We start from the raw sequence: 22,159 nt of genomic DNA, 5'->3' as shown, positions 1-22,159 counted from the left end.
GTCATGAGTTGCCCAATGTCACACAGCTACTAAGTGGCAGAGGTGGGATTTGAGCCCAGATGTGTAGGATTGATCTTGACAAGCCACTTAGCTTCGCCTGTGCCTGCCTCAGTGATGACAAGTATATGAGCAGTGTTTGGGGAGCTGGACAGGATGAAGCAGGGCTGCTTTGCTGCCAGCTGGGGGACAGAGTAGTGAGGACCTGTTGGCCCCAAGGGCTCCTGACAAAGCTCCTCAAGGGCCTGACCACAGGGAGGTGACCTGGAGAGGTCAGCATAATGCAGGCTCAGCTGGAGGCAGATCTGGAAGCCAGCATTTTCTGGGCATGTGAGCTACCGCCTGGCAAACCTTCCTCTGGAAAGAAGCACGAAGCTGCCATTGCTTCCCTCTGCTGCCTGGGTGACCTCCAAATACCAGCAATGTGTAAGGTCATCAGAACTGAATGGCTCAGGAAATGCCTTTGGTGCCTGTGGCTTCGGCTATCTGAGGTCCAAATTAGAACTTGCATCTGCCCAGCGATTGACAGTTCAGTGTTTATATCACAGTGATCTCACTGAATCCTTTTTGCTCCCTGGTGGACTGTGATAATCATATCTGTTTGACAGATGGTGAAACCGGCCAGAAGAGGCAAGGTGAATTGCTCAAGATCACAAAGAGTGCAGACTTGAACCCAGGTCCACTGACTCCCAGTCTTATTCACTTGCACTGGACCGTGGCTCTCCAATCTCACTGTGTGGAGTCCTAGTGTGCTTAGGCAGGCCAGAGGCCAGGGCTCAGGATCGAGAAGGAGGAAGAGGAGGGGAAGGAGCCAGAAGAAGGGAAGGAGGAAGAAGTGGCCCAAGGGGGCGAGGCTCTGTCCTCCTCTCCCCGCTTCACTCTGGGCCACACCTACAGCAGAATTCTGTGCAAGGCTGGTTGGAAGATTTGTGTTGCCAACAAACAATTTTCAGAGTACTACCCTAAACTGTTCTTTCCCCCTGGGAATGGGATGCAGGCTCCTCTTTCCCTAGGACCTTTTCTCTATAGGGGCAAGAGGAGACCTGCTCTCTGTTGGATGATGTACTCAAGCCCACGATGGCAGCTCAAGGGACTACAGAAGGTACTGGACAGGGATGCAGCAGACCTGTCTAGTTTAGCGTGATGTGGTCAAGTCTCCCCATCTATCAAGATGACAGGCTTGGCCTAGATAATTCTGAAATCCAGCTTAGCTTAAATAATCTGTGGATCTGGGCTATCAGGCTTAGTTCATCAGATCTTAAACAGGGGTGAGTCACCTGAAATCATATGAAAATGTACTTTTTTTTGGTATGTAAATTTTTCTGGAAGTGTATCTATCTAGTTTTCATTAGTCTTAAAGAGGACTGTGATACAGAACCCCTAGCTTCCCAGGATATTTTTCTTTTCCTGGAAGACCTGCTGGGAAATCTTTTTTTCTTGGGGGGGGGGGGTTCAAATTGTAAGAATTATGTAAGAAGGGTATTTGCAGAAAGAAACAAAGGCAACATATAAACAGAGCTAAAGAATGGGAGCTAGATAAAAGAGTAAGAGCCTGTAAGCTAAAGTCTTGTTCAAACCCCTAGATCCAGCCATGCCTGATACCCCCATTTTTCAGTTACATGAACAACTGCCTCTCCTCCCTTAAAGCATTTTCTATTTCCTTTTTAAAATTGAATGCATTGAGGTGACATTAATACAACTATATAGGTTTCAGGTGTACAACTCTATATCATCTGTATATTTTATTGTATGTTTATCACCCCAAGTGAAGTCTCCTTCCAAGCATTTTCTATTATCACCTATAGAACAAAAGACAGATGTGTTAATATTATTGGAAGAGGCTCTTGCCATTTGAAAAATTATGAGGTTCAACTTAGAAAGAGGGAGGGATTGAGGTTGGGATGTTCCTCGCATGCTTTCTTTGAATTGTTTTGTTCCCCATCCTTTCTTCTCCTAGCAAACCGGAGGCTTTGAGGGGTCGAAGAGACCGTGGAATCATCCCATCATTACACAGATCTAGAGGGGGAGAGTGACTTTCTCCAGGTCACACGGTAATCAGCAGCGGGCCCGTAGCAGAATTGAAGTTACCTTCTCTGAGGTCCAGTCCAGCTCTACATGACTTTTTTTTTTTTTAAAGAACAAATTTATTTATTTTTATTTATTTTTAGAGAGGAGAGAGAGACAAAGAGGGAGAGAGAGGAGACAGAGACAGAGAGAGAGAGAAGGGGGGAGGAGCTGGAAGCATCAACTCCCATATGTGCCTTGACCAGGCAAGCCCAGGGTTTCGAACCGGCGACCTCAGCATTTCCAGGTTGATGCTTTATCCACTGCGCCACCACAGGTCAGGCCTCTACATGACTTTCCTCAGTGCTTCCTTCCCTGGCAGGCTGGCCAGCTAGCTTAGGAGGGTTCTTGGGTCCGTGTGTGTTGCTTGGATCCATATCTTATCCATAAAATTCTGCAGTCTGGATTTCTTTTTCAGGTTCTGTGAGCACAGGCAAACAATGGAGTGTTTGGCCTAGGGTTGCCAAGGGGAAGGGGAAGGGCACCAACCCATTTCTCTGTCTGGGTCCCAAACGCTCTGGGCCCACCTAGGTAGGGTCCTGGCCAGGGAGCCCCAGCTAGGATTGAGGTCCTAATCAGGGCCAGGCCAGACACTGCCCAGTGCTGCCCACAGCAGGAGGATTTAGATACTGCTGAGTCAAAAGCCGGCAAGCAGGATTTATGGGAGGAGTCCAAGGAGTCATTTGCAGTCAAAGGGTCAGAATTGGTTACCTCTGTGGGGCAGTAGTGACAAAGGCAGAAATGGATCTCAAGGGGGCCATCACAACTATTGCCCACAGGACGGCTGGAGGGAAGAGGGACAAACCTGAAGGGAAAGGGAAAGGCAACGCCAGACCCTGCCTGCCACCCCAATCACAAACCACTCACAGCCATCCAGGAGAAATGACCTTTAATGTCCAACCTTGTTTCCAACCCCACCAAAGTGCCAGCGTTCAGTGTAGTACAAAGAGGGGCTTGAGAGGTACAAGTCACGAGAAGAACAAGGCCCCCGCTGCCTCCTGGGCGCGCACTCGCTCCGCCCCACACACGCATACATGCAGACCACACATACACCGCACAGACACACGCACGTGGACCCACGGTTAAATACATGTGCAGAGGGACTCGTTTATATATATGTATGTACACACACACAGAGGGCCGTAATCCCGGCCGGCGTCGGGTCCCCCAGGCTCTCAGCATGCTTGGCCCCGCTCTCCACGCTGTACCTGGCACCCATGTCCCTGCCAGAAGAGCAGCTGCCCTCTCCCCGCCCCCGCCACCCCGTCCCCACCCGCGATTCCCTCCCCAGGGAAAGGAAGCCGTGCGCGGGGCCCTACAACGGCCCGGGCGCCAGGGGCATGTTGGTTTTGAAGCCGGGCTGCCCGTTGGCCACGTCGGCCGCGCTCTCGCAGACCCCGTTGCTGGCACCCCCGTCGCTCCCGGGGCTCTCGGGCTCGGCCAGGAGCTTGAAGGTGAAGCGCGGGCCCGAGTCGTGGCGGCCGCCGCGGTCGGGGGGCTCGGGCAGGCTCAGGAGGGCGCCGGGGGCCTTCCACTCCGGGAGGGCGCACAGCTCGACGGGCGGCGCCGCGCCGCGGCCCAGGTAGCCGGGGCTCGGCGAGGCCGAGGGCAGGGTCCGCTGGCTGCCGCTCAGGCAGCTGCCGCTGTCGTCCAGCGAGTCCTTGCGCGACTGCGAGCGCTCCAGCGAGCCGCCGCGCGTCCACGGCCGGTAGGTGTAGGCGCAGTTGCCCAGGCGACGGCGGCGGCGGCGGCGGGCGCGGCACTGGCACCCGAGGATGCGCAGGAAGGCGCGCTTGAACTCCTTGCTGGAGCACGGGTAGATGATGGGGTTGAGGCAGCTGTTGAAGTAGCCCAGCCAGAACACCACCTTGAACACGGCGTCGGGGGGCTTCAGGGTGGAGAACATGGAGCCTGCAGGGGGAGGGTCAGGGTGGGCACGGGCAGAAAGACAGACAGCAGTTTGTGAGTAGTCAGGGCCTCTCCACCCGCTCCAGCCTAAACACTGCCCGTGGGCAGGTGCTGCGAGGCCTTGACCCAAGGCCACTTCCTCTGCCTGGATTGCTCGCTTTTCTGTCGCACAATGAATGGCTCCTACATTCACATATAGGGCCAACCTCCATAACGTCCCCTCCTCCCATAAAAGCTTTCCTGCTCTACCTGAACAGCATCTAAGCTCCTATGTCTCCAGTTTCTACCCAAATGGTACTAATAATCACTGACACCTCCTCTTGCTCTGAGGCGCTATGCTGGCGTTTTACTTATATTATCTTATTCGTCACAATACACCATGAAGTAGGTACTGATTTATTTCCATGGCCAATATTAGAGACCTAAATTCGAAAGGTAAAACTTTAAAGGCATAAGAAGACAATGAAAAGGATGATCTTTCTGATCTAGGGATGAAGAAAAATAACCGAATACCTCAAAAAGATAAACTACAAGAAAAGGGTGGGAGAAGATATTTACAATGTCTAGGACAGTCAAGGGGTTGATATTTCAAGTATTTAAGGATTCCTGCAAATCAACAAGAAAAAGACAGCATTCCCAGTAGAAACATGGACAAAGAAAATGATCAGGAAATTTACAAAATAGATAAACCTGAGGGCTAATGAGCAAATGACAAGATGCTCAAAATATTAGACAGATTAAAAAGAAAACCACAGAGAGGTATAATTTATATGTGTTAGGCTGGCAAAATTAGAAAGCTGGACAGTGCCAAGTGTGGGGACACAGGAGCCTTCTGCATGGCTGGTGGGACAGAGGCTGTGAAGACCTGCAGAAGATTCTGCCACCATGTGGTGTAATTAAGTATATATTGTACATACCTGCTCTGGCAGGTGGCTGGGTGGATCGAGTGTTGGTCCACCTTATAGATGTTCCCAGGTTTGATCCCCAGTCAGGACATGCAGGAGAAGTGACCATCCGCTTCTCTCTCCCTTCTTTCCCTTTTCCCCTCCTGCAGCCAGTGTCTTGATTGGTTCAAGCATGGTCTTAGGCACTGAGGGTGGCCCGGTTGGTCTGAGCATCAGCCTCAGGAGCTAAAAATAGCTCGGTACTGGAGCATCGGCCCCAGATGGCGTTGCCCGGTGGATCCCAGTCTGGGTGCATGTGGGAGTCTGCCTCACTGTCTCTCCTCCTCTCACTTAAAAAAACAAAAGTATACATATACCTCCTAACCTAGCAATTCTGTTCCAGGGCATAGATCTCAAAGAATTTTACATACGTCCATAAGGGAAGTGTGTAACCATGCTCAGGGCAGTGTTGTCTGTGGTGACAGGGAGTGGCAGAAGACTCACTGGGAATTACAGAATGGTGGAACGCAGTAGAGGCACAGCCTGGACATTATACAGCACTGAGAGGCCCCGGACGATAAGTCCATATAGCAATATGAAAAGGGAGGAGATACATCATTCTTTGTGAAAAAGGAGGGAAACAAAAAGATTTATAACATAACACTATTTAAGTAACACGCCAAACAACCACACACATTTTTCAAAAATACTTTCAAATTAAAATAAATACTTCCATTTGAAACACAAAATCGATGCCAAAAGTGGAGGCCGAGGGAATGGGAATGAAATGAAGTAAATCAAAATAAAGACGTCCACGCAGACCTATCATGGTGAGGTGGCATGAGTTGAGAAACATGTTAAGTCACCCCTCTGAATTTGAGGTCCAAAAATATTTTATGGTAATATTAAAAACAATTTCCATTTTAAATGCCAGGCAACTGAGACATAGAGAGTTTGTTACCTGCAGGTCACACAGCATGTTTGTAATATAGCTGGGATTCTAAACTAAATTGTGTTTGAATACAAAAAAAAATTTAAGTGCTGCTAATAATACCCTTTTTGGAAAATGAGAAAATATAAAAAAGCAAAATGAAAAACTATTTTAAAAATACACATAACCTCTCAATGCAGAGAAATCACATTTTGGTGCATGCAGCTTTCAGATTTTATTTTATGTTGAATATTCTTATTGAAATATTTTCTTAAAATGAGATGATATTTATACTTTACAGAACATTTTGTAAGTTCAATCCATGTCCCTAACCGTGCACTCTGCCTTTGGCATTCCTGTCTGTTCTCCTCTATCAGGCTGTGAGCTCGCCAAGGATCGCCTGTGAATCCACCCGTTGAACAGAGAGCACGTACTTCTAGACCAGGGGTCCCAAACTACGGCCCCCGCGGGCTGCATGCGGTCCCCTGAGGCCATTTATCCGGCCCCCACCGCACTTCCGGAAGGGGCACCTCTTTCATTGGTGGTCAGTGAGAGGAGCATAGTTCCCATTGAAATACTGGTCAGTTGGTTGATTTAAATTTACTTGTACTTTATTTTAAATATTGTATTTGTTCCTGCTCTGTTTTTTTTACTTTAAAATAAGATATGTGCAGTGTGCATAGGAATTTGTTCATAGTTTTCTTTATAGTCCGGCCCTCCAATGGTCTGAGGGACAGTGAACTGGCCCCCTGTGTAAAAAGTTTGGGGACCCCTGCTCTAGACTATATGAATGGAAGCACGTGAGCAATAGTGTCCAAACTCCTTGTCCTGCAGCCAGAGACACCAAGACCCAGAGAGTGGCCGGAGATCCCACAGGTGGTGGCACAGATGCCACAAGAACTCCTGTCTTTGATTTTGGATTGCACTTGAGTCCCCCCGAGGCACTTCACCTTCTAGGTTATTTGAGGTGTAGCCTATTATCCCACTTCTCTGCTGAGCACCCCAGGGGTGGTGGCTGGGGGGAGATGGCTGGGCCCTGGCACAGGGTTAAGCCAGAGAGGGGTTCCATGTGGAAAGAGGGCCATGAATCCCAGATACGGGTGCTGATTAAGGACGCTGACCTCTTTTCTCACCTCGGGGGAACTGTGGGAATGGGCTACATCCTGGGTTAGCTTTAGGGGCGACAGATGATGGTGCACATTGTGGTCTGGTTAGGTTTTCGTCTCATCACCCATGCTTCTTTGGATTAAGACATTGTACAGAAGTCCCCAGCGGAAGTGCAAACATCGTCATTTTTTCCCCTTGGCTGGTTTGGGTCATCTCCAGTGACTTGAGCACAGGGTTTGGGATCACACAGACCTAGTTTTGAACCCCCTTTTTTTGTGTGTGTTGGCTGTTTGACTTTAGAAAAGTTTTTGGCCCTTTCATATTCAATTTTCTCACCCATAAAATGGGGACAATGTTTGTTTCATAAGGTTATTCTGAATACATGAAAATATCCATGTAAAATTCTTGACACAGGCCCTGGCATCTTGAAAGTAATAAATGGTGGCCATTTTCCAAATATACTTTATATCTTGGCCCGGTCATCACCTTCCTCCAGGGACTCTGTTCCTATTAACCTCACCCACCTCAGATTGGCTTCTTTATTCTCTATGCCACAGAATAGGTGCAAGCAGATCTTATCCTCTTATCTGTAAGTGACAAAGCCACCCAGAGGTGGCTAAGTCTTTGCTCATCACCCAGATGTTAAATTCCTTCTGGGCAGGAACTACATCTTCATTTCCTTTCTTTTCCTCTCCAGATTTGTGTATTTTTTATTATAAGAGTGAGACATAAAGGGACGTATAGGCAGAGCATATTTAGGTCAGCAAAACTACTTCATATGTTACAATAATGGTGGATACATGTCATTGTAACTCTGTCAAAACTCATTAAATGTACCACACTAAGACTGCACCCTCATGTAAGCTATGGCTTTGGAGTGACAATGATGTGTCAGTGTCACTTCATCAGCTGTCACAATTAAACCACTCCGGGGAGGGATGTTGGTGATGGCGGAGGTTGTACACATCTGGTGGCAGGGTGTATCTGGGAAATCTCAGTACCTTCCTGTCAATCAGGGTGTGAGCCTGAAATTGCTCTAAAAAATAAAGCCTATTAAGAAAACTTCCCTTAGAATGTAAAGTAGTACAACCATTATGGAAGAAAGTATGGTGGTTCCTCAAAAAACTGAAAATAGAACTACCTTATGACCCAGCAATCCCTCTACTGGGTATATACCCCCAAAACTCAGAAACATTGATACGTAAAGACACATGCAGCCCCATGTTTATTGCAGCATTGTTCACAGTGGCCAGGACATGGAAACAACCAAAAAGCCCATCAATAGATGACTGGATAAAGAAGATGTGGCACATATACACTATGGAATACTACTCAGCCATAAGAAATGATGACATCGGAACAATTACAGCAAAATGGTGGGATCTTGATAACATGATACGAAGCGAAATAAGTAAATCAGAAAAAACCAGGAACTGCATTATTCCATACGTAGGTGGGACATAAAAGTGAAACTAAGAGACATTGATAAGGGTGTGGTGGTTAGGGGGGGGGGGAGAGGGGAGGGGGGAATGGGAGAGGGAAAGGGGGAGGGGGAGGGGCACAGAGAGAACAAGATAGAGGGTGACGGAGGACAATCTGACTTTGGGTGATGGGTATGCAACATGATTGAACGACAAGATACCCTGGACTTGTTATCTTTGAATATATGTATCCTGATTTATTGATGTCACCCCATTAAAAAAATAAAATTATTTATAAAAAAAAAAAGAAAAAAAGAAAAAAGAAAACTTCCCTTAAAATAAATAGGCTTACATGCTGAACTTTAAAAAATTACAGGTTCCAAAAAAATTTTTTTTCGAGCAAATATTCTTTCTCCACTGAAGTAAAGGGGCCCAGAGTTAATAGTTTTGTTTTTATCCTTTTAGAATTTTTAAAAATGGAGTCATACACATACCTTTTTCCAGACTTCATTCTTAGAATCTGTATGAGACGTTTCCCATGTCAGGACACAGAGGGCCACACCACGCCCCCACCTCCCTGCCCCCTGTTACATTACATTTTACTGTTTCCTGGATATGTAGTAGTTTACTTAACCCTTTCCCAATGATCCTCAAATAAATAGGTGATTCCCAACTTTTGGCTGTTACAAATTGCAATCATGAAAAGCCTCATGCCTTTTGCCTTCTGCCGTCTGAGTGTTTCTGTAGAATAAATTCCTATCTGAGGAGTCACCAGGTCAGTGCCACGCGCCAGCTGACAGCCAGCCAAACTGCCGTCTGAACTGGCGGCCGCCGGCTACCCTCCCATCCACTGTTGGGGACTACCAGGCGCCTGCCACCCCAACCACCGCTGCATTAACACTGGCCGGATAATTATTTCTGTGAGTCACTGGGCTGGAAATCTAATTCCAGGAAACCCATGCGTGAGCCCTACGTTTGGTAACTCAGTGTACCATTTCGGGTGAGTCGCTTTCCCTCTCACCGTCTCTCCGCCAGGTGTGCGGTTTGATCTGAGTCCTCCCAGGCCTTAGCATTCAGTCGTGTGAAGGCTGAGATGGAAGGAAGCCCGCCCATTCCTGCCGGGGTGAGCGGCCTTCTCTAGGCCCACCACACGGGGGCAGTGTGGGCCCGGGACTGGACACGGGGCGCCTGGGATGCCTTGCATATTTTGGCCCCTCTCCTCCCCCTCCCCCCAGCAGCACAGTAGCTGCGGGGATTAGGGGCCCGGTTTGCCACAGTGGCCTGCCCTGGCGGGAGCCACGAACCCTGGTTCATTGGGGAAGGTGCTGAGCCTCTTGGGCATGAGAGAGGAGCGTGGCAGGCATCTTTCCCCCCTGGGCATCCAAACAGACCTTTGGGGGCCAAGGAAGCTGCCAGGAGAGGGGAGCAAATATCGACAGGAAATGAGGGTTCCTGGAAGCCCGCGTTCTGCTGAAGTCAGGGCTGTGCTGGGCTCTGGGACAGGATCCCAAACTCACTGCTGTATGTCCCCGAGCCTGGCCCCACTGCTTTTGCTTATGAAACGGTGCAGCACCCCGTGTCTTAGAATCACGGCTTGCCCGCGCTGGAAACCTCCTTCCTTAACGGAAGCTCCGTGAGAATGAGTGAGTGACTCGCTCAAGGTCACTGAGCTGGTGAAGGGCAGAGCGACGGGCAGAACCTGTTCGAGTTGTCTTTCACGGGGTTCCACACCTGTCGAGGCACTGGGGGTCAGTGGCTAGAGTGCTGTTCAGACGTCACAGGTAGGCAGGGCCCTGGAGAAGCCACCTGAGCGGGTGAGGCTCAGCTTCTGGGAAACGGGGATGGCGACAGCTCCTTTCTGCACGGATGAGAGGAGCTTAGGCGTGGAAAGTGCCTGACACGCTGAGCACACTCATGTGCAGCCATGCTGACTGCTTCACTGCCGTCATTGCCGGCGTCTCTGCTACAAAGACGAGGAGGGAGCCGAAGGGGAGATCTGTGCCCACCGGGTGTCGGGACTCTTACCTCCCTGCTCTTTTCAAGCCCTGGCCTGGGATGCAGGGGACGCTTGAGCCAGCTGAGACTGTATGTGACATGTGCACATTTTTCTGGGGGCGAATCCATAGCTGTCGTGGGCTTGAAGGGGTCAGCAACCCTCAGAAGGCTCAGCCTTGCCCAGCTCAGGTCTACAGCTTCCTAAGCAGCCGCCTCGCTAATACCTGGACCACCTGTGTTTTAAGCCAGCTCACTTTCGGTATCTGAATTAAAACGAAAATTTTAAGGAAGCTTTTTATCACTATTTTAAAACCTGCATCAATGGCTATAAACAGAATGTCACAGTAGAGAAAGATCTCAGAGAGTGGTGGGCCCGAGGTCTGCTCTCTTTTTCAGAAAGGGACATTCGCCAGGGTTGACGGGTGTTGAAGACTCGCTGGCCCTACACTGAGAGGAGTTCTTCTATGAGGAACCGGAAGGGTGGAAAGAGAAGTGAGTGCGGAATCATGTTCTCAGTGGAGAACCCAGCCCCTGGCACATACTAGGGGGCTAAACAAATATTTGCTCAATGACTGGCTGAGCATGTGAGGCACAGCCCCTTGTGCCACGTCTTGCTGTCATGACAAGCTGTCCTGCATACCACTCAAACCTGTACGGAACTCGAGTAGCAGTGTGGGCACGACTCTGGGAAACCGCTGGCTGGAGGTCCCATGGCTCCGTTCTGATGCCTCCTGGAACCTCTTACTGAGGCTTTCTAAGCAGATCAAATGAGACAACACGTCTGAAAGGGCTTGGAGGAGTGGGAAGCTGGAGCCCTGGGCGGGATGAGGAGAAGGCAGAGTCTGAGGGGAACGGATAAAGACGCAAGCAGATGGTGCAGTGAGCCTACCCCAGCTCTTAGGCCATGCCTGTTCTAAGGCGATTTAGAGGGATTGTGAAGTTCAAGGGTCAAAAACTAAGGCTGAGCAGGATCGGCCCAGGGAGCAGCTTTTCTTGGCTGGATGTGGTCCCAGCAAGGCAGCCTGAAGGTGCCATTAAACTAATCTGAACTGTGAACACAAGGTCTCTGTGAACCTGCACTCTTCAAAACCACGCGGCATGTTTGTGGAACAGTAGCTACCATTTAACAAGCTCCGTCTGTGTCAGCCACTGGGCCTAACGCTTAACCATCGTTTTCCAATTACTCCTTCAACAGCCACTGTTCCCAAGGCAGCCTGGCATGACTGTGCCCTGTTCTAGGGGGCCCCATTCCACACTGTCATCTACAGCTCTCCTTGACGTACTGTGTCCAACCTGCACATGTCAGCTGGAGGCCATGACTATTATTACACTTGTGAGGAACGGAAGGTAAGCTGCTCAAGGTCACTGGTGGGTGACAGAATTTGTTAGGATGGGCAGCCTCTTGATCACTACCCGTTCAGCTCAGGGGAAAACACAGGATGTACATTCACATGTATAAAGGCCGGAAGGATATACATGGACGAGAACCAACAATTTTACCCTTGGGTGCCGAAACTATGGGAGAACTTTCCTTCTCTGTATTTTTCAGTGTTTTCTTAAATTTTCTCCATCAACATGAATTACTTTTGTAATTAAGAAAAATCCAATGAATATTATTTTTAACAAACCAACAAACCAAGAGATACTGTGTTTATTGGGGTCCTTGTTATGTGTCAGCCCGCTTTCTATGTTCTAGTTCGCGTAACAGCTCCATGAGCAAAGTGGGTTATTCTTGTGGCGAAGGATGAAGAAGAAACAGAGGCACAGAAGGAGGGTTCTACACAGGTAAGGGTTTGAAATGCGATCTGTTGTTGTTAAGCCCAGCAGCCTCCTCTATTAGTTCCTGCTGTGCCTGTGGACCCCCATACTGTGAGGCAGAAAGGGGGCCCTTTTAATTCTTCATGAACATAGGCCTTCATTAAATACCGGATGACAGAGTGACCAATGTAAGGGCTTGGAGACTGAAGCATGAGGACCTAATGCATCATTTACGTGGCCCACCCAGGTGGTTTGTAACATCCCTCTGGACTCCAACATGCTGGGACTCTAGGCTCATAAATTTTTTTTTTTTGTCTTGAAGCTGGAAACGGGGAGGCAGTCAGACAGACTCCCGCGTGCGCCTGACCAGAATCCACCCGGCACGCCACCAGGGGGCGTCGCTCTGTCGCGACCAGAGCCACTCTAGTGCCTGGGGCAGAGGCCAAGGAGCCATCCCCAGCGCCCGGGCCATCTTTTGCTCCAATGGAGCCTCGGCTGCGGGAGGGGAAGAGAGAGACAGAGAGGAAGGAGAGGGGGAGGGGTGGAGAAGCAGATGGGCGCCTCTCCTGTGTGCCCTGGCTGGGAATTGAACCCGGGACTTCCGCACGCCAGGCCAACGCTCTACCACCGAGTCAACCGGCCAGGGCCTCTAGGCTCATAAATTTGATGTGACTTCTTTTAGAGTCAGCATCAGATAAGCCGATGACCTCAGGGGAGCTAGGGGGTGGGAACCATTTTGATCAGCGTGTAAACAGGGTGGAACTCCTTGACAATGTGTGTCTTCTTAGGAGCACTTGGCTATACCTACAGCCAAGCCAAGTCTCCCCAGTTTGGCTTAATAAAAACAAAAAAAATGTGAAATAGTTGCTGATTCTTTCAGCACCAGCTTTGTAAGGGAGGTTTCCTTGCATTTGGAAATCCCCTGCAAGGTTTTTCCCATTTTTATTAGCCACTTAACCCTGGAATGAGATCATAAAATTGTCCAGCAAATATAATATCTTTGGGGCCAACAGATCCACTTCGAGTTTTAAAGCAAATGCTCAAAACAATAATCACCAACAGAGCCACCATTTACAATGAACTAGGGATCAGTTATTAGGTACCATGCCTGCAACCTTGACTCGCACAACCCTTCCGGGAGCCCCGCCTATTGTGTCTCATCCCACAGATGAGGAAACCGAGGTTAACAAGGTCACATGTTGACTGAGTGGCGGAACTAGGAGTAAACTACAGCTCTGCAGTCTGGCTTCTTACTCATCGTTTAATATTAAGAAAAAGAAGCTTCTTTTCATTTCCCTAAGCACCAGGCAATTTCTCTCTCAACTAGGAACAACCTCTCTCTTTGCTGAACTGTCACAGCACTTTATCTGAACCTAAAATATGGCATTTATCATGTTCTACCTCAAATTACATACAGTTGCTTAGGGCTATGCCTCATGTCTCCTGATCAGACCGTGAGCTTCTAGAAAAGAGAATTCACGTCTGATTTGTCTCTCTCTCCCCAGGCTCAGCCTCATGCCTGTCACATGACAGGCACTCAGCCAACATGTGTGACATGAATAATAATAGTGAACAAAATAATAAAACTGAAATACGTTAATACCTGGCTACGCCCAGTGAGGCTCCTGCAGAAGCCTCGTGGATAGCACCTGCGTGCTCATTAGAGCTGCAGAGTCTCGGCGATCCAGAGAATCAGAGTCTGCTTTTTAACGAGATCCCATGGTGAGAGGCGTGGCCTTAGCCCACATTTCAATTTTCCTTTTAAAACTGTTTTTCTGGGTGTCTTCGGATTCGTGGAGGAGCCAAGGCAGGGCCAAGAGCCGCTCACCCTGGGATTGACTCCCTTTCCCGAACACTCCCTGGAGTTTACAAAGTTATCAAGTTCAAAGTGCTTAGGCTGGGACTTAAAACCTGCTCAACTTGGCTGCAACCGTCTGATTCTTCGCAACACGAGTTGACTTTTCTGGCTCCTTTTCCTGTATTCACGCTGTCCACTGGTGTGAGAAGTCCCTTCCTTTCCCCTCCTCCCCTGCACCTTTTCCAGGCTCAGATTCCTCCTCCTCATAACCACAGCCCCCGATGCACGGCTTCCCCCGAAGTGTGGAAGCAGGAGGAAGGGATGAGCGGGTGGCGTCGACCTGCTAAGACCCAGGTGACCCGCACACCTTACCTGCCTTTACCCCCACAACAGGCAGGAGGGAGGGGTGGGTTCTGTCATTCTCAACTCTCCGTTTACAGATGTGGAAATGGAGTCTCGCGACGTCACACAGCTATTAAATGGTAGGGCTGGGACTCCAACCCACATCTGCCTGGTCTGAGACCTGGGCGGTTTCTACAATAGCCAGTATTACCTCTGGGCTCTTAGAACACTGGTGGGCTGGGCAGGAGGCTAGAACTGTGTAGTTCAGGGGTCCCCAAACTTTTTACACAGGGGGCCAGTTCACTGTCCCTCAGACCGTTGGAGGGCCGGACTATAAAAAAAACTATGAACAAATCCCTATGCACACTGCACATATCTTATTTTAAAGTAAAAAAACAAAATGGGAACAAATACAATATGAAAATAAAGAATAAGTAAATTTAAATCAACAATCTGACCAGTATTTCAATGGGAACTATGCTCCTCTCACTGACCACCAATGAAAGAGGTGCCTCTTCTCGAAGTGCGGCGGGGGCCGGATAAATGGCCTTAGGGGGCCGCATGCGGCCCCGCGGGGCCGTAGTTTGGGGACCCCTGGTGTAGTTGCTATTTGTAATGGTGTCTTTACATATATTTTATCTGGCCTTTAAAATACATGTGTCTAGAGGCCAAGAATTTTGAATCATTCTACCCTGGTCGTTCTTGACCTAACAATGCTGATGATGCAAATAGTTTGGGATCCTGTAATTTCAGGGCCTCACAGACCTGCTGAATCCTATCCATAGGTGCCCATGAGGTACACTGTCACCAGAATAAGGGTCTCTGCTATTCTCTCCACAGATTTCTGTCATAACAGCTATTGGACTTGTCTATTTCCCTTGTTTCAAGCTCCTTGAGACCAGGGTTGATCTTCCTCATCTTGGTTTCTCTAGAACCGAATTCAGAACACAGCTTATAGTGAATGTGTAAAAAGATTTGTTGAACACATAATCTCCTCTCCATGTACTGTGTTCACAGCAGGTGCCAAGTACGTGGTTGTGGAGTGACCACTTGCTTGTACTCTGTTTTCTTTCTCTTTATTTATTTAAATGGTAACACAGGCCCACGCCCAGCTCCATTCCCATCTCTTCTGGAAAACTGTTCTGACTGTTCCAAGCCTCTTCCCCTTTATCTCCCATTAAAACCGAGTTCATAGCACATGAGTTAACAGGGAATGTTATTATATTAAGGGAATGTGACGTTTGACTCTTCAGCCAGGCAGGGCCAAGGCTCCTTAAAGATGGGGTCTGTGTCCTCTATTTCTAGCACAGGGCTGAGCATATGGTCAGTGCCATCAATTACCCAGTGACTGACCCATTCCATCTTCCAGAGGGGAGGCTGCCTCCTGGCTCAGGCCCAGAGCAGAGAGTCAGTGGGGTGGAGTGGTGGCCGCAGCACCTGAGGGTCCATCTTCCAGAGGGGAGGCTGCCTCCTGGCTCAGGCCCAGAGCAGAGAGTCAGTGGGGTGGAGTGGTGGCCGCAGCACCTGAGGGTCCATCTTTGATGCCAGACTGAGTGTGTCCCACATTTTGACCTCACGGAAAATGGCAATTTCCCTGTAGAACACTTACAGAAACTGAGCACTGGGGGAGCTTTGCCAAGGGAGCTCTAAACACTTTATAAAGGGGCATAAACACAGATCTGCACGAAGGAGAGCCAGGGCTGGCTGAAGATAACCTCGGTTCTTCCCACACTTATTTGGAAATTGAAGACAACCTCATTAAAATGCTAACAGGAGGCGGTGGTGTTTTTTGAAGGGGGAAGCTAAATGATCCACAGTTAAATATATGGAAGAATACGAAATATGAAAGAATAACCGTGAAAAACCAGCCAAGTCGATGAAAAATAAATAAGAGGAATGATGGGGCTGGTATTAGGCGGATGGGTCGCCCCACCCCTGCAGATATTAAAACCTACCGTAAAATCACAGTAGATAAAATAACACTAGCACACGAAGTGCAAGAAAAAGCAGCTAGATCAACGAGATTAGGCAGTTTATAAAGAGAACCATATATCCATGAGAATTTTATATGCCATTTCAATGTTTCTGGGAACAAAAGAGATTATTCTATAAATAGTGTTGAGACAACAGGCTAGCCATTTACAAAAGAATAAAGCTGTTGTTCTATTTTATTTCTTACATCAAAAACAACAACAACAGCCTGACCAGGCGGCGGTGCAGTGGATAGAGCGTTGGACTGGGATGCAGAGGACCCAGGTTCGAGACCCCGAGGTCACCAGCTTGAGCGCGGGCTCATCTGGTTTGAGCAAAAGCTCACCAGCTTGGACCCAAGGTCCCTTGGTCTGCTGAAGGCCCACGGTCAAGGCACATATGAGAAAGCAATCAATGAACTAAAGTACTACAATGAAAAACTGATGATTGATGCTTCTCATCTCTCTGCGTTCCTGTCTGTCTGTCCCTGTCTATCCCTCTCTCTGACTCTCACTCTGTCTTTGTAAAAAACAATAACAATAACAGAAAACAACAACAAAACCCAACCCAGATGGATCCCAGATTTCAAGTATAAAAATTATTAAAATATTAGACAATATAAGTGAATATCTTTATAATTTTGAAACAGGAAAGACCTTTTTTTTTTTTTTTTGTATTTTTCTGAAGCTGGAAACGGGGAGGCAGTCAGACAGACTCCCGCATGTGCCCGACCGGGATCCACCCGGCATGCCCACCAGGGGGCAATGCTCTGTCCATCCAGGGCGTTGCTCTGTTGCAACCAGAGCCACTCTAGCGCCTGGGGCAGAGGCCAAGGAGCCATTCCCAGTGCCCGGGCCATCTTTTGCTCCAATGGAGCCTCAAATGTGGGAGGGGAAGAGAGAGACAGAGAAGAAGGAGAGGGGGAGGAGTGGAGAAGCAGATGGGCGCCTCTCCTGTGTGCCCTGGCCGGGAATCGAACCTAGGACTCCTGCACGCCAGGCCGACGCTCTACCACTGAGCCAACCGGCCAGGGCCTAGGAAAGACCTTTTTAAGCATGACAGAAGTTTAAGGTCTGTAAAGAAAAGTATTGATGAGTTTGCCCAGACATTTCTATAAGGTCAAAAACAAAAGAAGAATTAAGAGAAATATTTATAATTCCAACAACAGTAAAATGAATAATATTTCTGATACACGAAAATATATTTCAAACCAAGAGGAGAAAACAATTCAACAGAAGACAGAGCAAATCATAAGTACGGTGGACAGCCAGTGAATGACTAAAAACACAGTAAAATGCCTCTAGAAAATAATGCAAATTAAAAAATGGCAAAATATTACAGGTCTATTAGTTTGGAAGATATTTTAAAAATTTCTTGAGATACTAAAAACATTTAAATTGAGAATGCCCAGACATTAGAATTAGAAGGTAGTCTAAGTGTTTATTTATTTAATGGAAAATTAAATCATAACCAAAGTGAAATGAGGTTTGGGGGGGGTCCCTGTTTTGCTAGGGAGAGGCCTTTCTGAGACAGAAGAGCTTAGCAGAACTGGCCAGGCAGAGAGAGAGGCTGCAGGGGAGGGCATTGCAGGCAGGGGATCAGAATTTGCAAACTTTCTCTGCATGAAAGAGCTTCACGTATCCCTGTGGGTGGGGCGAGTCAGGGGGGCAGAGTGTACAGGAGCAATGAGGAGAATGGCAAAAAAAACCCCCAAAAAACTGCTGGTGCTCAATCTGGCAAAGGTGTGGGAAAGAAGACATGTTCATACATTCTGAGCAGGGACATACATTTGGGTTAGAAAATTGGTGTTATCAAATAAAATGAAAATGTGCACAGCTTTTGATCTAAGCACTCCGCACCCAGGAATTGATCCTACAGAAGTACTCTTAAAAGGGAGCAAAGATAAAAACACAAGGAAATTCAGGGATGTCCCCCCCCACCCCCGAAATTGGAACTAACCTAAGTTCTAACATAGGGGATTGTGAAATGAACCAATTATGCAGCGTTTGTGACATGAAACGCCCTCCACACATCTACTAAAATGGTAAGCTATTCCGCACAGAGTGATGTCCATGACAGAATCAAGTAGAAAAAAAGCAATTTCAGGAAAGAATGCTGAAGTATAATCTGACTTTTATAAAAAACAATGTGTGTGTATATGTGCCTATATGTGCTTTAATATGTTCACGGAAGACAAAAATCACCAAACTAACTGTTCACAGTAGTTATCTCTGGGGGACGGCTTTGTGGCAAGATTTTCACTTTGTGTATGAGATTCTTTTTGCAATGAACAATCTTTGCTTTTGTATGAGAGAGAGAGCAAGAGAGAGTGAGAGAGGGTGTGGGGGGGAACCAGTACAGGTGAGGAGCTGGTCGACCTTTAGGCCAGGTCATCACCTTTCTGGGCCTCGCTTTTCTCGTGTATGAAACAAGGGGCCATTAGCCACTAGGACCGCCCTCCCCAGATCTCAGATGGTAAGCTTTGTATTCGCCTCAGCTTAGAGGCGGAATGGAAACTGGGGAGAAGAGACAAAGACACCTGCAGCTGGAGTGTCTTTGAGCCTCGCCCTGAAACAAGTGTCCGTCTAGGGCTTGATCCTTCCTTCTGAGGTCACAGGTGACCCTGCTGGCTGGCGCGAGGCCCGGTGTCTCTGGATGAAAGGCTCCACACGGGGACAGGGACAAATGCCGGTCTGGCGGAGTCAGACGGTCAGACTCTGAGGCTGGGCGCTCGGGCCCGAGGCTCCGTGGGAGGCCTCTCATCCCTCCTCTCGGCAGTGGTCCCCACTGCCTGCCTTTCCCTCTCTGACGTCCCCTCTGTTCTGTCGTTCCACTGCGGAGAATCAACACGTTTCCTTACATCCAAACTGGCTGGCCAGGTTCAGGTTGGCCTGGGACCTCTGGACAGATCTGTGTCTTCTTTCCAATTGTCTGGTCTAGTCTGGGACATACTCCTACCTGAGGGGGCCCCACCTGGGGGTCATGCCCTCCTTGTCACCTGTTGCTCTCGGAGTTTCTCAACCCCAGAGTGAGCTGCCGGCTGGCTCTCTCTAGGGTGTCCTGTCTTCTCGCCAGAGCCCTCACCTGCCATTCTGAACCCTGAGAGCCAGAACACATACACGGCTGGTATCTTGAATTCAGTGTTGTAAGTCAAACAATTAGTCGTTCCTGCTGCACACGTACCCCCTCCCCCCCGCCCCAACCATGTTTGCAAAGTGGGCATTTCTCCTGCTTCTCACTCCAGGTCCACAGGCATGCCACAGAGTGACACTTCTCACAGCTCGGAGGCTCCTCACCCACTAGGAAACTTTCCAGGTGAAGGTGCCTGGAGGACAATTCAGTGCTCAACTCAGAGACGACCTGTGGGACCGACAGCAGGCTGGGCTTGCTGCGGCCACGGGGGAATATTCAGCGGTACCGCCTGGGCTGTTTTCATAGGCGCAGCCCCCCCACCCCCGTCCCCCGTGGGCTGGGGGGCCTTCCTGCCCTGGGAAAGCGAGGTGACATTTTCTTGAGTGTTCCTTTACCATGACCACGGGGAGTCTCCAGCGTGGGGCAGAGGCATTCACTTCATTCCAGCCTCTCCTAGGGCGCCGCCCCTCCGCAGCGGCTCTGCTTCTAGCACTGCGACCAGATGCGGCGCCCCCTCCTCGCCCCCTCCCATCTCGGCTCCCATCGTCCCAGGGGGCTCCAGATTCTCACTGTTCTTAAGGCGAGCATTTCTGATCTCTCTTCAGTAGCTCTGGCATCAGCCCTGTTGAGGGTAGCAGGGAGGAGAGAGATGGGGGTGCTGATGGGAGGAGATGGGTCTCACTTTCCACCTTCAGCTCTAATTAAAGTATTTCCCCAAAGAACATCTAGATTTTGAGGCAGTACAATTCTTTCCACCCCTCTGCATGTAAACAAACGCTCTGTTTTCTGAGTCCTGCTCCCAGCGGGTGGTCCCCAAGCTTTGCCCTGTGTCATGGCGTCTTTCCGGAACATCTCCTAGGAGCCTGCTCCTGGCCGATCATTTCACCCAGAAGATTAACCTTGGCTGGGGAAGCAAGGTTTCAGCGTTCCTTTATTCAGTCCCCACAAGCCTACCGGGTGAATATAATTATTATGCCCATTTTAGGGATGAAATAAACTATGGCTCAGAGCGATCAAGGAAAATTGCTTCAAGATTATATAGTGCTGGAGTCAGGATTCAACGCCTGGCCTGGCCCCGGAGCAATGGACGTTTTCACCCTCCGCCCCTCCAGTGCTGATTCCCACAGATGGGTGACCTGTTACTTCCCTGGAACATTTGGTGTGCAGCTGCTTAGAAGAAAACTAGGGGGTGCTGGTTACATGTAGGAAAGGACAGATGTGGTGGGAGACAGTTGAAGAAGGAGGTGGTGTTTGACTTTGCTACTTTCAGAGAACTTTCTTGCAAAGTATGATTTCATCTTTATACATTTTGAGGAGACAGGGGCTGGAAGAGCACGGGACAGCACCCTAGCCCCTTGGTGGGTGAGGGTGCAATGGGCAAGTGTGTTTCAGAGAGCTGGCAGCTGATTTAGTTCTTGGGAGAGAAGGCCTGATCACAAGGAAGGTGGAGCATGCATGCAGACTCGCGCAACAGTTAGAAACGGGTTCAGTCTTGCAGGGGTCCCCAAACTACGGCCCGCGGCCCCCTGAGGCCATTTATCCGGCCCTCGCCGCACTTCCGGAAGGGGCACCTCTTTCATTGGTGGTCAGTGAGAGGAGCACTGTATGTGGTGGTCCTCCAACGGTCTAAGGGATAGTGAACTGGCCCCCTGTGTAAAAAGTTTGGGGACCCCTGCGGTGTTTTCAAAGAAAATATATAGAAGATGGTAGTGACCTGAATTGAAGGACAATGACAACAACAATAGCAGTTATCGTCTTTCGAGGGCTTATAGGTGGCAAGTGCTGTACCTCACTCCTAGCATGCATGATCTGTTCCCAACACACTTCTTTGTGGGTGCTACAGTTACTGTCCCCATTTTACAGATGTTGAAACTGAGGCTTAGAAGAGAAGCAACTGGCTCAGAGTCACAGAGCCTTTCAGTCGTAGAGTCTCGTTAGAACCCACGAGTTCCTGCCTGCCCCTCTTCTGCTGTTCTGACTGTGGGAGGCGGGTCACTGAGAAACCAAGGACTAAAAGAACATTTTGAAAAGTGGAGCAAATTCCACGGGGGAGTGCAGGGTGCAAGGGGGAAGAAGAGCCAGGCTTGGGCGTGAATACAGTTTTCAGATGACTCATCTTCCCAGCCAACTCTGGGAGGAACTGTAATTATTTAGAATTGAAAAATCACCCTTCTGCCATCTCCTGGCCTCGTGAAAGTACGTCCTGGGCACGAGGAGGCCGGGGGTGGGGGTGGGGAGAGAAAGAATGTTTAACTCAGAAATTCTTCCATCATCTGCAGACGGGCAATGCCAAGAACAAGAGAGAGGGTAGGGCAAAGGGTAAGTTTTCATAGGATGGAGAAAAACAGAGGTCAGAAGGTAGATTTAAGCCAGGAAATAAAAGGGAAGCACGCCCCGTTCCCATCAGTACCCCTGCGCATGCTCCGAAAAGGACCTGGTAGCCGTATGCAAAGGGAGACCCTAAAGGTGGCCCCGGGGCGCTGCCACACCGGGGGCCACGCAGGCTTGGCTGGCCGAGGAGCCGCCTGCGTTCCTCGTGCGGGCGGGCGTCCCAGCGGTCAGGCAGCCCCGGCCCGTCCGTCCAGACGCAGCTCCCCTTTCCGCTGGCTCACCCGAAAGGGCAGTTCGCTCAAGTGTGCTAAGTCCTCCTCCACGTCCTTCCTGGCAGGTTGGGACTAAATGTTCCACCCCTGAGGCCGGAAATGTCCCCGAGTCTCGATGGATCTTTATGGAAAACGGCCCCGTTCCTCTCAGAGGCACGGAGGGCTCCCAGGCAGACCTGCGGCGGAGCTGCCGCCGCGGATGGATGGGCAGGGCCTGCATCTCCTGCTCCCTGCCCCCGCCGTCCTAA

General features: G+C 49.3%; 1 protein-coding gene across 1 annotated transcript in view; it reads right to left on the bottom strand.

Moving 5' to 3' along the window:
* Positions 1-2,933: 2,933 nt before the first annotated feature.
* ADRA1B (adrenoceptor alpha 1B) overlaps positions 2,934-22,159 on the bottom strand; it is a 111,151-nt gene continuing 91,925 nt past the window's right edge. The window contains exon 4 of the mRNA XM_066273180.1: positions 2,934-3,972. Within this exon, the coding sequence (XP_066129277.1) occupies positions 3,377-3,972 (596 nt within the window). The 3' untranslated portion in view covers positions 2,934-3,376. The remainder of the gene's footprint in view (positions 3,973-22,159) is intronic.

This window comes from Saccopteryx bilineata, chromosome 4 (assembly GCF_036850765.1).
Source record: "Saccopteryx bilineata isolate mSacBil1 chromosome 4, mSacBil1_pri_phased_curated, whole genome shotgun sequence".
Classification (NCBI taxonomy): Eukaryota; Metazoa; Chordata; class Mammalia; order Chiroptera; family Emballonuridae; genus Saccopteryx; species Saccopteryx bilineata.
The sequence above is the reverse complement of the archived record's forward strand: the minus strand, read 5'-3'. Positions and strand labels throughout refer to the sequence as shown.